Genomic DNA, 16,453 nt, shown 5'->3' with positions numbered 1-16,453 from the left:
TGTGTCATTTGCTAGTTCTACTTCTACTTTTCTTCCCTTTGCTAACAGAGCTGTTTCTTAGGGATCAGTCCTAGGTCTTCTCCTCTTTGCTCTCTACACAGCCCCTATTGGACAAACCATCAGCAGATTTGGCTTCCAGTACCATCGCTACGCTGATGACGCCCAATTATATACCTCTTCCCATGACATCACCCCTGCTGTTTTACAAAACACCAGTGATTGTCTGTCCGCTGTCTCTAACATCATGTCCTTTTTCTATCTGAAACAGAATTTTTCTAAAAACTGAGCTCCTTGTGTTTCCACCATCTAAACCTGATGACTCCATCTCAGTGTGTGGTACTACCATAACTCTTAGGCCTAGTTCACACAGAGTTTTTTGTAGGCAGAAAAATCTGGCTCAAAGTTCCTTCAGGAATTTTGAGGCAGATTTTAACCTTGCCGGCAGTACTTTTGCCGAGTCTTCGTGGCGTGTTTTGGCCGCGGGTGAAAAACGCTTTCTCTGCCTTCCGTTGATGTTAATGGGAGGTCAGAGATGGAAACGCCTGAAGAAAGGACATGACACTTTTTTTCCCCACGAGCAAAAAACGCCCCCACCTCCTATTGAAATCAATGGTTTCCGACGCGGTTTCCGTGTCAAAAACAGCGCAAAAAAACTCTGAACTCCCTCTTAGGCAGCACACCCGCTATCTTTCGGTTATTTTGGACTCAGATCTTTCCTTTACTTTGCACGTTCAATCACTTACATGCTCCTGTCTCTTTCACCTCAAAAACATCTCCAGAATCTGCCCTTTTCTTACTGTGGAAACAGCCAAAACTCTAATTGTTTTACTGTCGTCTTGACTACTGTAACTCATTACTAATCGGTCTTCCCCACATTAAAACTCTCCCCTCTCCAATCTATTCTTAATGCAGCAGCCAGGCTCATCTTTGTGACCAACTGCTACACCAATGCCTCTACTCTGTGCCAGTCACTGCGCTGGTTGCCCATTTCCTTAAAAAAAAAAAAAACTAAATTATTAGGCCCTGTTTACACTAAGTTTTTTGCAGGCAAAAAATTCTTCCTCAAAATTCCGGTTGGGAATTTGAGGCAGATTTTGTCTGCCTGCATGCCGTTTGCCGAATTTTTAGCGGTGTTTTTTGCTCGCGCCCATTGAGCGCCACGGGCAAAAACACCTTGAAATACGCTTTCTCTGCCTCCCATTCATGTCAATGAGAGGTCAGAGACGTAAACGCCTGAAGATAGGGCATGTCGCTTCTTCTTCCTGCGAGACGGTTTTTCCGCTTGCGGGAAAAAATCACCTCCGCCTCCCATTGAAATAAATGGGAGGCATTTTCAGAAGTTTTTTTGCGCGTTTTCGGACGTTGTTTCCGCGTAAAAAAAACTTCTATGTGAGCAGGGCCTTACTCTCACCCACAAAGCTCTCCACAGTGCTGCACCTGAATGCTTTGTGGGAACAATAAATTTAAAGATGCATCAAAACATTTTACAGGAGACTGTAAGGGCAGCAGTCCATTACCTGAAGCTGAAGAGACGTTGGGTCATACAACAAGACAATGACCCAAAGCACACAAGTAAATCAACTAAAGAATGTTTGAAAAAGATTTGTGTTTTCTAAAGGCCAAGTCCTGACCTTGACCGTATCGAGATTCTTTGGCATGACCTAAAGAGGATGTGTATGCAAGGCATCCCAGAAATATTGATGAAGTGAAACACTTTTGCAGGAAGGAATGGTTCAAAATTCCTCCTCAATATTGTGCAAATTTTATTTGCCGCTACAGGAAACATTTAGTAAAGGTGATAACTGCTAAAGGGGTATCTACCCGTTATTAAATTCAAGGGTTCACTTACCTTTTGTCCAGGGGTGATGCTAGGGTCTTAAAAGATCAGGGGCACAAGCCCCAAGACATAGGTTTACACCCCCCCCCCCCCCCAAAAACAAAAAGATATATAGATCTTGGAGAGATCTATAAGACTATGGCCCCTATAGTCTTCCCCCCTGTAGATAGAGCTATATATATATATATATATATATATATATATATACACTCACACACATATACATACACACACCCCCTCTGTAGATGGTGCCACACAATTCCCCCTTTGTAGATGGTACCACATGCCGAGAGAGGATCCTTGCATAGGCCAATGTGATCCTGCCCAGCGTCTTATAGGCTGCAGGCAGGGGCTGACTGGCAAATTATAGCCTGGGGGGCAAGCATACAGCATAGGTCCATACTGTAAGTTAGCGGCCTCTCCTTAATCTGTTTACCTTCACCTGCCATATAACGGTGGCAGGGGTAACTGGGCTTTGAATACAGCCGTCATTAAAAGATGGTGGCTGGTAGTGAGGTTTTCATGCTAAAATCACACGTTTTATTTCTTAAAGCTCATATTAACAAAACACTAAAATATAAGAGACATTGTCAGTCATACACTTACGTTTCTGGTTTTCTGGGTCCCCTAATGCTTCTTTTTTTTTTTATAACCTAGTGTATCATCCATAACTATGCCACATTACAACAGCGTGATGCGATATTGTTATAGATGACAGACATGACCCTAGATTATAAATAAAGGAGCATATAAGTGGTGGGACAGCCAGGAAAAAACAACAACGTAAATGTATCCTGGGCCGCACCGTCCATGAGGCGAGATGAGCTTCTCACTTGAGGCAGCGGCCTGCTGCCTCTCTGAGGGGGTGGCGGTGCCACCACTGAAACCAGCCGCCGCCAAGCCCTCTTGCACTAATTGTACCTGTGTCTATAGCACGCAAATACAATTACATGCATTAGCGCTAAATGGCCGGGCACGTCCCGTGCCCGACCATTCAGCGCCTTACAATGAGGCGGATTGGCAGGGCAAAATTACTTGCCCCGCCAATCAGTGCCTTTCGACGACACTTGCGTCGTTCAGCTCCAGCAGACCTGCTCAGAAGAGAGCCGGTCTGCATTGCCACTGGATGGCGCGGGAATGGGATCATGTGAGTATGTAAAGTTTTGTTTTTTTCTAATAAAACTGATTGCCATTATCTACAGGGGGGTATATATGTAGGGATGTGGAGCACTATCTACAGGTATGGGCTATATGTGGGACACTATATACAGGCAGAGCTATATGTGAGGCACTATCTACAGGGATGGGCTATAGGGGGAGCTATTTGCAGGTCACTATCTACAGGGGTGGGCTATATGTGGGACACTATATACAGGGGTCAGTTACCTGTGGGGCACTATCTACAGGGGGGGCTATATGTAGGGCACTGTCTACAGGGGTGGGCTATATAGGGGACACTAAATCACTGTGTTTTAGATCTCAAGGGATTGTATGTATCACCGTCAAATTATGATTCATTTATTTGTCATTTTGGCAAGAATAAATTATGGCAATAATATGCCTTCATTACTAGTGCCTAAGCACTTTACATTGACACCATAAATGTAGTAAGGTAGATAAAAGAGTTGCCTGTATGGATAAAGAAATTTCTTGATGTTGTTTATATTTTTATTCTTTATCCTATTATAATCTTACACTTTAAATTTTTTTTTAATATTCTTGTGTATATTTTAAATCCTTTTAATATTTTTCTTTGATGTTTTGTGTGTGTGTGTGTGTGTAGGTTTTATATACTAGTGTAGTGGATGTATTCATGGTAGCTAGGAATCAGCGATGGCAGAGTGTCAGGAAGTGTTCCACTAATACACTCAGGCAATACTAACCCTATCTACCTACTACTAGCCCTACAAGTTTCTTTACTCTATATTGTCTCTGTCGTAAATCATCAGGGGCTTGCAGAGTCAGTTTATGCAAGGGATGTAAACATTTCCCTTGCATAACATCTACAGCAAAGCCCCTTTACCCACACAAATTAACTACAAGGGTCTCTTCAAACCGAAGGTCAATGCACGTTTTTTGCAACAGTTGTCGTAAAATTGCTGGTCATTTGCCATGGTTTTGTGAAAATCTCTGCAAAAGAAAAATGCAATATGAACATAACCTGTGAATAGATGCTAAATAAATCCCCCCACACATGGCATTTACAGTCAAATCCCCCCTCCCTCATACAAACTTCTTAAAGGCTATGAAAAACCGCAGTATTTATGCAATGTGCGAACTGACCCTTACAATCTATCAGTGTGTTTGGTGCAACTTTGTAATTACAGTTTATTAAAAATTATTTTTAATTTTTGAGATGCAGCTGCTTTGTGCCCTGTATACAGAGCAGCTGGATCCAGCACGGAGACCTGAATCCGTCAGGTCAGCAGGACTGACTGGTTCAGTGACGGCAGGTCTTGCGCGTCTGACATGCTGGATCCACCTGTAATCGATCAAATCTAAGTTATAAACTGTCAGCACCCACTGACACTGAAACGGTCAGTCCCGCGGGCCTGACATACAGGATTCAGCGAATCCTGAATACAAAGCAGCTGTATCTCAAAAAGTAAATATAAAGTTTGATAAAATGTAATTAGAAAGTTGCACCAATCACAAGGATACATTTTTATATATTTTTAAAAAAACTTTTCCAAAAGGTGTACAGTCTTAAAACAGAATCCCTTCACCCCACATATAACTGTGAATGTTATGTGTGGGGGAGGGGAAACTTGACAATAAAAGTTAAGTCCCCCCTCCCCACAAAAAAAAGATTTCTAAATAATCCCCTCCCCCACACATAACATTTACAATTCCGTCTTACCTGTCCTGGAGGAATGTTAATCAAATGCCTGGTACAAGTTGCAGGCAGGAGGGGAGGAGAGCGTTGTGTCACTGCTCCTCTCCAGCCATTTCTTCTTCCTCCCTGAATGCTTAGGCACTGGTTGGGCTGTGCCATTCATCAAACTGCAGGGTCCCATATCTTACTGCAGCCTAGTCGGCGGAGCTGTAATTCTCCTGCACAGACTGTGACCTGGGGTAGCTGCATTATACATCAAGAGTGACCTCATATAATACAGCCACCCGGGCGAAGGTCATATGTTTTGTGCAGGAGAATCACAGGGATTCTCTCCAATGCTCCCTTGCGCTACTCTTATCTCCCTGTGGCCCTAAACTACTAGAGAAACGGTCCGGGGTCACATGCCTGCCTGCCCCTAGTGAATTGCAGAGCAGGGAGCTCAGATCATTGCTCCCTGTTACACTGTAGAATTCAATTGTATCTGCATCCTGCGGATGCAGATACAATTGCATGTGGCAGTCCTTGGGGATCTGGGGCACTGGGCCAAAAATCCGGGGCTTGGGCCCCCGGATGCCTGGTGCTAGCGACACCACTGCTTTTGTCCCTGCACTGTGGCTGTTTACTCAATTTGCTCCAGAAAAGACATGTACGGTGTGTTATTAATTTAGTTCGATCGTGTTTGTTTACAATTGTTACTTAGATAACACAGACCACATTTTATTATAAATCAATGCAGAAATCTATGTAATTACAAAGGGTTCACTTACTTTATATTGCAACTGTATACACAATATAGCCATAAAATGAAAATTTACTGACAGGGAAAGTGAAAACATTAATTATCTTGTTAAAATAGCACCGGTCAAGACAACAAGTTAACAGTCAGTTCTTGAAGTTGATGTGTTGAGAGCAGGAAAAATTGGCAAGTATACAGATCTGAGCATCTCCAAAATGGTCTTTTGTGGTGTTTCCAGTATTATAGTACCTACCAAATCTGGTCAAAGGAAGGACATCTGGTGAACCAGCTACAGAGTCTTGGGCACCCAAGGCGTTTTGATGCGCTTGGGGAGCGAAGGCTAGCCTGTCTGATCTGAACCCACAGAAGAATTACCGTAGCAAAACATTGCTGAAAAAATTAATACAGGCTGTGATAGATACCAGAAGAATAGATTGCAGCTGACCCCTGTACACTGCTGAAACCACCTACAATGGGCATGTGAGCATCGGAACTGCACCATGGAGCAATGGAAAAGGTGGCATGGTCTGACAAATCACGTTTTCTTTTAGAGTGTGTGTGTGTGTGTGTGTGTGTGTGTGTGTGTGTGTGTGTGTGTGTGTGTGTGTGTGTGTGTGTGTGTGTGTGTGCGCGCGCGCGCGCGCGTGTATTGCTTTCCTTGGCAAAAGATGGCACCAGGATGCACTATAAGAAGAAGGCAAGTCGACAGAGTCAGTGTGATGCTTTGGAAAAGGTTCTCAGGTACCACCTACCTAAACATACATCTCTTCATGGCAACAGTATTGCCAAATGGCAGTGATTTCTTTCAGTAGGATAATGTGCTCTGCCACACAGCAAAAATTGTTCAGAATGGTTTGAGGAACATGACTAAGAGTTCAAGGTGTTGACTTAGCCTTTAAATTCCTCCAGATCTCAATCCGATCGAGCATGAGGTGTGCTGGAAAAACAAGTTCCGTTTATGAAGGCCCCACCTAACAACTTAAAGAATCTGCTGCTAATGTCTTGGTGTCAGATACCACAAGACACCTTGAGGGGAGTTCGTGCCTGGATGGGTCAAAATTGTTTTGGCAGCACAAGGGGGACCTACGCAATATTAGACAGGTTGTTTTAATGTTATGGCTGAACTTTGCATATATCTCTCTATTGAACATTTCTTAGCAGTAGAAGGAGTGGGGGACGTAGCTAAGTCTCAACGCTTCTGTGAAGATGGATGAATCAGGACGTCAGCTTACAATTCTAGATAAATAGTACTTTTTTTTTTATAATGAGTTAATGACAGTTTAAAGCATGGCCAGGTAAACATGGGCTGGGCATTTTAAAGAAATATAGAAAAATTCCAGTCATGTCAATAAAGAAGCTAGTCCATTATAAGTTTGACAACCATTGCACCTGTTTTTTCCCACTTCCCTTTCGTGAAATATTTTGGTCAGTGTTTTGCATCAGTATTTGTAAGTCAAACCCAAGAGTGGATCCAACATACACCCAACAAATCTTTCCATTATACTTCCTCTGTTTATGTTCCTCCCTTGGTTTTGACTTACAAATACTGATGCAAAATACTGACCAAATTACGCAAGAGTGAATAAGTCCCTAGGCTTTATTTAGACGTGTATATGTACCTGTGTTTATCAGTTTGCATTCTGTGTTTTGCAGTCAGGACCCCTTTGCAGTTTTACTATCTTTAGAGGGAGGTATCTGTCAAAATCCTAAGTTCAGCAGAACTGTGGGGGGATGGGGTCTGGTTATTACGCCATACAGACTGAAAAAAATTGGGACAATACATCCATCTTAATGCAGCTTTACTGGAGGCAGAAGATTTTAAAATGTTGCATGTCTTTTTATAAATATGTTGCATTTCACTTGTGTCAAAGTCATGTAAATAAATTAAAAAAATTATTCTAATGTTCGTTTCCAAAAACCATACAAAACAAGCAGCATATGAATGGATTTTACAACATTTTGCACTATCCCAGTTCACATGTATACACACACATACTGAGAACGGTTTTGTAATATTTATTACATGTGTTAACATTCCATGCAAAAACAGCAGTAATAATGTCATTAAAGATGGCGCATAAACAGGTCAGAACATCTAGTTACAATAAAAACAAAGTATATCAATTTAACAATGCAAATACAAGTAACTAGAAAACTGACTCTGTGATCAAATATAAAAAAAATTCTACAATTATAAATATACATTTGGTCCATGGAGTCACAAACAGTATTTACAATAAATGTTAGTTCATTACTTCCTCAGCTCGGCTTCTATCTTGAAATGATATACTATTTACAATGGAATATTAAAGCTACAAAAGCTACCAAATGTAAGCATTACCACATTACCACACAGTACAGATTTGCGCTGAAAAAAGTATGGAACTATAAATATCAAGAATCAAAAAAGATTAGAAATGTGCTAGTAGTAAACTAATACTGAGTAAATATATGACCACTCCATTTATAAAACACTGCAATAACTGGTCAAATTAACCATGAGGCGATGGATTACAAAATCTTCCCCAAGGCACACATTATTAATTGTGGGTAGTAAGCAAAAGTCATTTATAAAAATAGTGCTAGAAGAAGTATTAGACAGACACTTCCCATGATTACACCAAGGATTCCAGGCTTTCTGATGTGTTTCCATCTGGTACAGCAGATCCATTACTCTCCATACATCCCACCTGGCCTTCTTGCCGTTTGCTCACCAGGCTCAGGATAGCCTTATATAAGAACTGGAATTGCTCCTAGAAAAAGTGTGGAAATGAATACATTATTATGGACACGTACATCTTCTATTATTTTTTTGTTGTGCATGATGGGCTATGCATAAATTTGTTAACCGTCATGATATAAATGAAGTAATTCAAAACACAATGGTCATGGATGAGAAGAAATAAGTTAGATAGTACAAGCAGAACAAAATCGCCTGCATATAGCTTTTTACAAGTGTAGAAGTGGGGTCTCAGCATGTGCCCTCCTCCTGAATCTCAATGAGGTTCTTTCCCTCTCTTTCCATTTCTTGCCTTCCACTATCACTTGTATGTATTTTTCTTTTTAGACAGTCCTTGGGTTAATGGTCATGGTGGTAGACCTGGAGTGCATGCTTGAGATCTAGAAACTGCATGTTATATCTGAGTTTCCAAGCTGTCACTTGGAACACTTAGCACTTAAAATTTAACTTAAAAAAAATAAATAAAAAAGTTATTAAGACCTCATAAAAAAACGAAAGGTACACAAAATACATTGTACAATCATCAAGTATGAGGGATAATTAGAAAAGTACCCAAATGCATGAGGTCATTTAAACAAACATTTCAAAATGATCCAGTTCTTAAAGAACCAAGGTCTTATTCACACGACAGTGAAAAACGACCATTCTTTTAACGGCCGTCACACGGTCGTTTTCAGAACAATGATGTTCTATGGGTGTATTCACACGGCCTTTTTTTTTATGGCCCATGAATAATGGGCGTCAAAAAATAGGACATGTCCTATTTTTGGCCATTTTCAAGGCCTGACGGCCCCCATAGAAGTCAATACATGTAACAACCGTTAAAAACTGATCTGTGACATGGGGATTGGCAAGGGAACTACTAGTTCCCTTGCTGGCTATCGGCGGCTCGATGACACTCACTGATGCAGTGCCGACCTCTTCAGGTGTGGTCTCTCGTCTTCACGGGTTCTGCGAAGGTGGCGCGATTACGTCATCACGCTGCCTTCGCAGATTCCGTGAAGATGAGAGCCCACGCGTGAAGATGAGCTGCATCGGTGAGTGTCATCACGTCGCCGTAGATCCCGTGAAGATGAGAGGCCTTACCTGAAGAAGATATCGCTGCATCGGTGAGTATGTAGGGCATTCGTGTCGGGCTGTGTGGCATTACCTACATCGGGGCTGTGTGGCATCATTTACAGGGAGGCTGTGTGGCATATACAGGGAGGTGTATGGCATATACAGGGAGGTTGTGTGGCATCATATACAGGGAGGTTGTGTGGCATCATATACAGGGAGGTTGTGTGGCATCATATACAGGGAGGTGTGTGGCATCATATACAGGGAGGTGTGTGGCATCATATACAGGGAGGTGTGTGGCATCATATACAGGGAGGTGTGTAGCATCATATACAGGGAGGTGTGTGGCATCATATACAGGGAGGTGTGTGGCATCATATACAGGAGGTGTGTGGCATCATATACAGGAGGTGTGTGGCATCATATACAGGAGGTGTGTGGCATCATATACAGGAGGTGTTTGGCATCATATACAGGGAAGATGTAAATAGGGTCTAGGTGAACATGTGACCTTCCTTTGGGTGTTTTCAGGGGGCTGGGACAAAAAAAGCCTGACCAATGAAATTCATCAGTGTTTTTAACGGCCATTAAAAATGGACAGACGGACTGGAAATGGATGAAAATTTAGAGACACTGATGGAAAATGGCCATGAAAAACTGACAGTTGATCAGTTTTTAATGGACATTTTTTGTCACTGCCGTGTGAATACAGCCTTAGGCCTCATGCACACGACCGTGTTTTTGCGTCCGCAATTCCCCCGAAAATCCACGGGAGAATTGCGGCCCCATTCTTTTCTATGGGGCCGTGCACACGACCGTAGTTTTTGCGGTCCGTGCACGGCCCGGGAGCCCGGACCGCAGAAAGTACGGCCATGTTTTATTACGGTCCGGAGCTGCGGTCCGGGCTCATTGAAAACAATGGCCGCGGCCATGTGCATGTGCGGGCGGCCTGCGGCTGACAGTCCGCTGACAGTCCGCAGCCGGCCGACCCGAAAATCATGGCCGTGCACACGGCTACGGTCGTGTGCATGAGGCCTTAGGCATGTTCACCTAGACACTATTTTCCCTGGAACGATTTCTATAGACCCCCTGTATATGATTCCACACAGACCCCCTGTATATGATGCCACACAGATCCCCTGTAGATTATGCCACACCGCTTCCCTGTAGATGATGCCACAAAGACCCACTGTAGTTGATGCCAGACACAGCCTCCTTGTAAATGATGCCACACAGACCCCCTGTAAATGATGCCACACACCATCCTGTATATGACACACAGAATTGTATTAATTTAATAAGTCTATGAATGGGATTCAGCTCTGGCTGCTATCAAAATAAACTATATGGCCAAACTAATGTGGATACCATTTCTTATTACGGAGTTCGGGTGTTTCAGTGACACCCACTGCAATCAGGTGCATATATCAATCACACAGCCATACAATCTCTAAAGACAAACATTTCTAGTAGTACGAGTCATACTGAAGAGCTCAGTGACTTTGAACGTGATCCCTGTGGACGCTGGTTGTTCCGGCGATACATGTGGAGCAGGGTATGGTGACATACCTGCTTGCTAGACATAAATATTGCCTTTTCATGTGTACTCTTTTTTGCGCTATGGTCGCTTTGTATATTTGATGTCACATTATGGATAGATATAAATGAACCATTGCTATTTCCAGCACTGTTTTAGATGCGAGTCTAGTTTTGTGATTGTTCAGGTTTCTATAGCTAGTAACTGGGTTACCACTTAGTACTTTTGCTTATTGAGAGTTTATCAGTTTCTGAGAAGTAAATTCAAAAGTGACAACAAATATGACTGCACTTCCTCATTGCTGCCAGAATTGCATAAAAAAGTCAATATCTGTGAAAGCAAAAAAATACAAAATTCACAATACTAATGTTTTAAATTCTGAAAAATAAGTAGACACTAAAAACAGTAGCTACAAACAAAAACTAGTGCTACACCCCAGTTGCCACTGTTTTGTTTGTGTGGGGACTGAGGGATCACAAAATAAAAATCTGAAGCTGGTTATACACAGAAGACCTTATGTGTCAGGGCCCCACCAACGGTAGATGCCTTTTGTTCTCATGGGGGATAAGAGGTTGCTAGACTCCTGGCTATCTCCACCTCCCTATCGAAACATGCACACTACTGAGCTGAACATGCATGTTTAGGATGAACATATCCGCAGCAGTTTTAGGCTGGGTTCCCACGGGGCGGATATGCTGCGTAAAAATCTTGCAGCGTGTGCGACCTGGAACCTGCAGTTCATTTAGTCAGAAAAAAATCGCACCACATCGTGGTGCAGTTTTTCGAAACTGAATATCCACTGCGGAAGAAAACCGTTAATACTTGCCCCCTCCCTTCTCTGATGTCCACTACGGCCTCCCCGGATGACGTTGCAGGCCATGTGACGCTGCAGCCTGTGATTGGCTGCAGTGGTCACATAGGATGCAACATCATCCCAGGAGGCCGGACTGCAGGAAGAAAGAGGGCGCTCTGGGTAAGTATGATTATTTTTTCCGTAGTTGCGATTTTTGCAGCGTCATCGCTGCAAATATGCTGCAAAAGTTGCAACACTTGCTTTCTGTTGCAGTTTTTGCATCCCCAATGAATTCAATGGGTAAAACCCACAACGGAAAATCAACAATTTATTAACGTTTACGCTGCGTTTTTTTCCACAGCGTGAGCATGAGATTTTCTGAAATTCATCCATTTCCATCATTCATTTGCTGCTACTGTAAATACTGCAGAACATTCACGCTACAGTACAGAATATGTAGATGGACTTTTGAAAACCATGTCCACATGTAGCATAAATAATCCACACAAAGCATAGCATACGGTGGATTTTAAAATCTGCAGTATGCTTATTCTTGTGTGTGGAGAAGTCGTGGATTTTGAAGTGGTGTAACCCACTGCAAAACCACTTCTAAATCCGCACGTAAAACATGCAGATTTGGCTGCAGATGCTAAACGGATTTGATGTGGATTCGCACCAAAATCTGCAGAGGAAATGGTCTGGTCGTCTCATTAGGGTGGAGACGGGAGAACATTAGTCAGACAGTTATTTCATATGTTGGGCCAGCTTCAGTTATAGAGAGAAGATCGAGAAGAATTGTAAATACCGCAACAATGTATTTTCATTATATGCACTATATAATTAAACAGTTGTTATTACAGATTATATACACAAGTGATCCAATTATTACAGATTATATACACAAGTGTTCCAATGAATGCTATCTGTATGTATCAATCCTACTTACTACGTCTGTGAAAATCCCTGGTCGCATCAAATTAACCATCTTGGCCACCTGATAAACATCTACCGAGTTTTCATTCTCTAGTTGTTGCATGAGAGTGGACAAAGCACAGAATGTCCCAGCTGTCACTCCTCCATACCTGAAAACAAAGGAGATCCACATGATGCATATTTACAGATGCTTGCAATCTAATATGCTACACTGCAGGAAAATTAAGTAAAACTGCTATAAACTGTAGAGGCAGAAAAATGTTATGCAAGTAGCGTTTGAAAACTATTGTGATCTATTGACACCAAGTTTGACCCGCTCCTGCACTGGCAGAATGTAGTTCCCACACAGCACTGTAAACGTTTGACATGGGGAGAGATAACGGGCTCATGAGCTGAGCCTGCCCTATAAACATACAGCTGACACGCTTCATTTCCCCTAGTGGGACTAAAAAGTGTTGTAAAGAAAAAAAAGTGTAGAGCAAAATAAAGTAAAAAAGAAAAAAAACATTTTTACAAAATGATTTGTGGGAAAAAATTAAATAAAAACATAAACCAACTTGGTATCGCCACATCTGTTACGACCCATAATATAAAATTATTTATCCCACATGGTGAACACCGTAAAAAATAATTAAATAAAATTGAATGCCAGAATTGTTGTGTTTTTTCATCCCATCTCCCTAAAAAAGGAATACAAGATAATCAAAAAGTTGTATCTACCCCAAATTGACAACATAACACTGAAAGAGGCCTTACAGTACTTAGGCCATACTGATACCAGGGCAGGGTAAAACACCAGTTGCCAGTTTTAACATACCCTTGTATCAGTAAGGCTCTGTTCACATCCCATGATACTTAGATAGGTACTACTAGATCTTATCCTAAAGATAGGCTTTAGGAAAATATCCTTGTTAGACATGTTAAAGAGGCTCTGTCACCAGATTATCAAATCCCTATCTCCTATTGCATGTGATCGGCGCTGCAATGTAGATAACAGTAACGTTTTTTTTTTTTTTTTAAACGATCATTTTTGGCCAAGTTATGAGCAATTTTATATTTATGCAAATGAGCCTTTCTAATGGACAACTGGGCGTGTATTGTGTTTTTAGCAACTGGGCGTGTTTACTTCTTTCACTGCACAATCACACTGTGTTGTGGATCATGCTGGGCTGGAACAATGAGAAGTGTAGGACACTGATTAGTCACTGATTGGTCAGCCTTATACACTCCTCTGTACAACACCCAGTTGGTAAAAAGTAAAAACACGCCCAGTTGTCCATTGAGAAACTAATTAGCATAAATCTAAACTAGCTCATAACTTGCTAAAAAATGACCGTTTTTCAAAATAAAAACCACAGCTGTTATCTACATTACAGCGCCAATCAGATTATGTAGGAGATAGAGCACTTATACTCTGGTGACAGAGCCTCTTTAACTATGTGGCTGCCCTTACCAGCTAAATTATTCCAACAAATATTTTGATGTAATTTTGCTCTAAAGATGCTTTTAGACCGAATACCTATAGCGGTTATGCAGATCCGTATTACAGACCCATAACCTCTGCTTTCGCAAACAGTCTCTGAGAAAAAAAAATTGTGTTATGCTCCATCACATGCTGTTTTATGGGGGTATCCTACTATAGAAGCATTGTTTCTAAGGCAGAACACCGTGCCTCACGGAGTCTTCACATAGCGGTATGCAAAGTGTCTACAGCTGCGCCGTGTACTTCCGCCATTACTCTACATACAAACTGTCTTAAAATTAAGAACAATCCGAATCCGCAGTATTCCTAAAATTGTTGCCTTACAGTCATCTCCATGGAGAAGATGAATAGACCTTTGATTTACTGACGAGATCTTTGAGAAAGAATGTAACATCCACACATAACAGTGGTTTCTATACTTACTCGTCATGTACAACAATAGGTCCATCTTTATTAGCTGCTTCTTCCTTGAGCACATTTATCAGTTCAAATGTCTTACTTATTTGACTGTCAGGATTTGGCCACTTTGGACAATGGAAATGTTTCACCTCCAGAACATAGTCGTCCTATTAAAATTCATATTTAGAGAATGACATTTTAGAAAACAAAATTGTGAATGAAGCCAAAAAAGGAAAAAAAAAAAAGAAGAAGCTTTCAATTATACATTTTGCAAAAGAAATACACACACAAACTAACAAAAAAGTGTCCAAAGTGTGAACTGGGCTTATCAGATAATGGAATACTTGTAATGAATGCTTCCTATGGAAGCCATCCGTCACCCATCCATCGCACATAGACTCCTATGTTAAAAAAAACATACATTTAACAGATAGGTTGTTTTACAGTATGGCTGTGACAATTGCCTCTGATGAAAGCCATCCGTCACCCATAGACTCCCACGTTAAAAAAAGTATACATTCAATATATACGGTAGTTTTTTTTACTGGATGGCTGTGATGGAAGTTAAGGATGGATACATCTGTAGATAAATAGATAGATTGATACATAGATATGAGATAGATAGAATGAAGTGTTATACAAAATTGTACTTACCTGTGTAGCTTCTAAAATAAAATCTTGGATTATGAGTCTTTCCTCATTAGAAAGACACACATGATCTTCTCCAGCCAAAGATACTGTAAAAGTCTCACAGGTGATTGGTTCATCTCTGTTTGGCCAATAGACAAACTCATCTTCAGCCTGGGCAAGTAACAGCAATTTAAAATAGTTAGACAATGCTAAATAAATGGCATTATAAAAACTGAAAACTGGTTATATGTATATAAAAAAATAATTGAAATAGTTTGCGGACATGGGACATTATTGTTTTTTCAATCAAATGTATCGCGAAAGAAAGACAGAAAGAAAGCTCTGTTTATATAAGATTATTGGTTGCATCAAGAATGAAGAATCTTTTGTACATGAACTAGATACTTACCATGTTCTGGTTATCAGGAAGCATTATAATTATCTGTGAATTGTGGTCCCAGATCATCCTCCAGAAATCTTTTATAGTGTGTAGTAGTGGATGCTGTGTTATAATAAATTCATTACTTTCATGGTAGCCCTGGAGAGAAAAGGTTATATATCCAGCTATTAATTTTATATCCGATCTCCATAGTATTAATATAAGCATGTGAGTGATGAGTACTTATGGTGAAAGTATAAAATAAAATATGGCCATAAAATTCCATCTTGTAAGAGAGGATGCTTTGGGTGGCTTCTTAATAATGATGCTATACGTAATGTAGCCCTTTGTCTACTATGGTCCTTATTGATGGCCTATGAGGTAATGTAGACTGAGTATTTTTGATAATAACTTAAAGTAGAAGATCTTTCTGCCCTATAGTAAGTTAACTGTCCTTGTTAATATATAAGGTGGCAGATGCAACTGCACATGCGCTGTTAAAAGAATTCCGTGTAGACTATGTTCTGGTGTCGGAGGCTGCTTTAGCAACCGGACATGTGCAATAGGGTTCTAAGCGTGGCCGGACATGCGCATTGGAAACACTAAGCGCAATATTTAGAGCGCTGGTGTGACAGGTACTGCGATAAAGTATATGAACATTGGATAACTGGGGATGCTTTTCCCTAGCTACCACTCCCCTCTGGCATGCACTGTTGATAAATACTGATGCTGGAGCGATCAGTATTAATTGTTTTACGAGGTCCTCATCGGCAGCAGGGCGCATCAAATATAGCAAACGCCACCAGGGACAAGGAGCCAGTCAGGGCACGCTACCAAGGCTGCCCCGGGCTGGGTCCCAGCCATGGATGGACGGAGAATCCAGCAATTCCCAGGATAGACCAAATAGTGATCATTAATGTAATGCCTAGAAATAAAAACTACAAGTATCTTCGGAAAGTTAGAATCCATCCGATATAACAAAGCCAGAAATGCAAAATACACCAGTACAGCCCCAGGGAGCGGCACCTGTCACAGGGACAGCACCAGCCTGCATCACCGTCCGCAAATGCGAACCAATCAAGATGGCCCAA

The 16,453-nt window shown here is 41.3% G+C and overlaps 1 protein-coding gene across 6 annotated transcripts in view; it reads right to left on the bottom strand.

Moving 5' to 3' along the window:
* Positions 1-7,409: 7,409 nt before the first annotated feature.
* PTPRZ1 (protein tyrosine phosphatase receptor type Z1) overlaps positions 7,410-16,453 on the bottom strand; it is a 211,340-nt gene continuing 202,296 nt past the window's right edge. For all 6 annotated transcript variants that reach the window (XM_075857144.1, XM_075857149.1, XM_075857145.1 and 3 more), the window contains 5 exons: positions 15,393-15,521; positions 15,008-15,154; positions 14,378-14,520; positions 12,485-12,620; positions 7,410-8,162 (listed from right to left, as the gene is read on the bottom strand). In XM_075857144.1, the coding sequence (XP_075713259.1) occupies positions 8,025-8,162; positions 12,485-12,620; positions 14,378-14,520; positions 15,008-15,154; positions 15,393-15,521 (693 nt within the window). In that variant the 3' untranslated portion in view covers positions 7,410-8,024. The remainder of the gene's footprint in view (positions 8,163-12,484; positions 12,621-14,377; positions 14,521-15,007; positions 15,155-15,392; positions 15,522-16,453) is intronic.

This window comes from Rhinoderma darwinii, chromosome 3 (assembly GCF_050947455.1).
Source record: "Rhinoderma darwinii isolate aRhiDar2 chromosome 3, aRhiDar2.hap1, whole genome shotgun sequence".
Lineage (NCBI taxonomy): Eukaryota > Metazoa > Chordata > Amphibia > Anura > Rhinodermatidae > Rhinoderma > Rhinoderma darwinii.
Note: the sequence above shows the minus strand (reverse complement) of the source record. Positions and strands in the feature narration are given on the sequence as shown.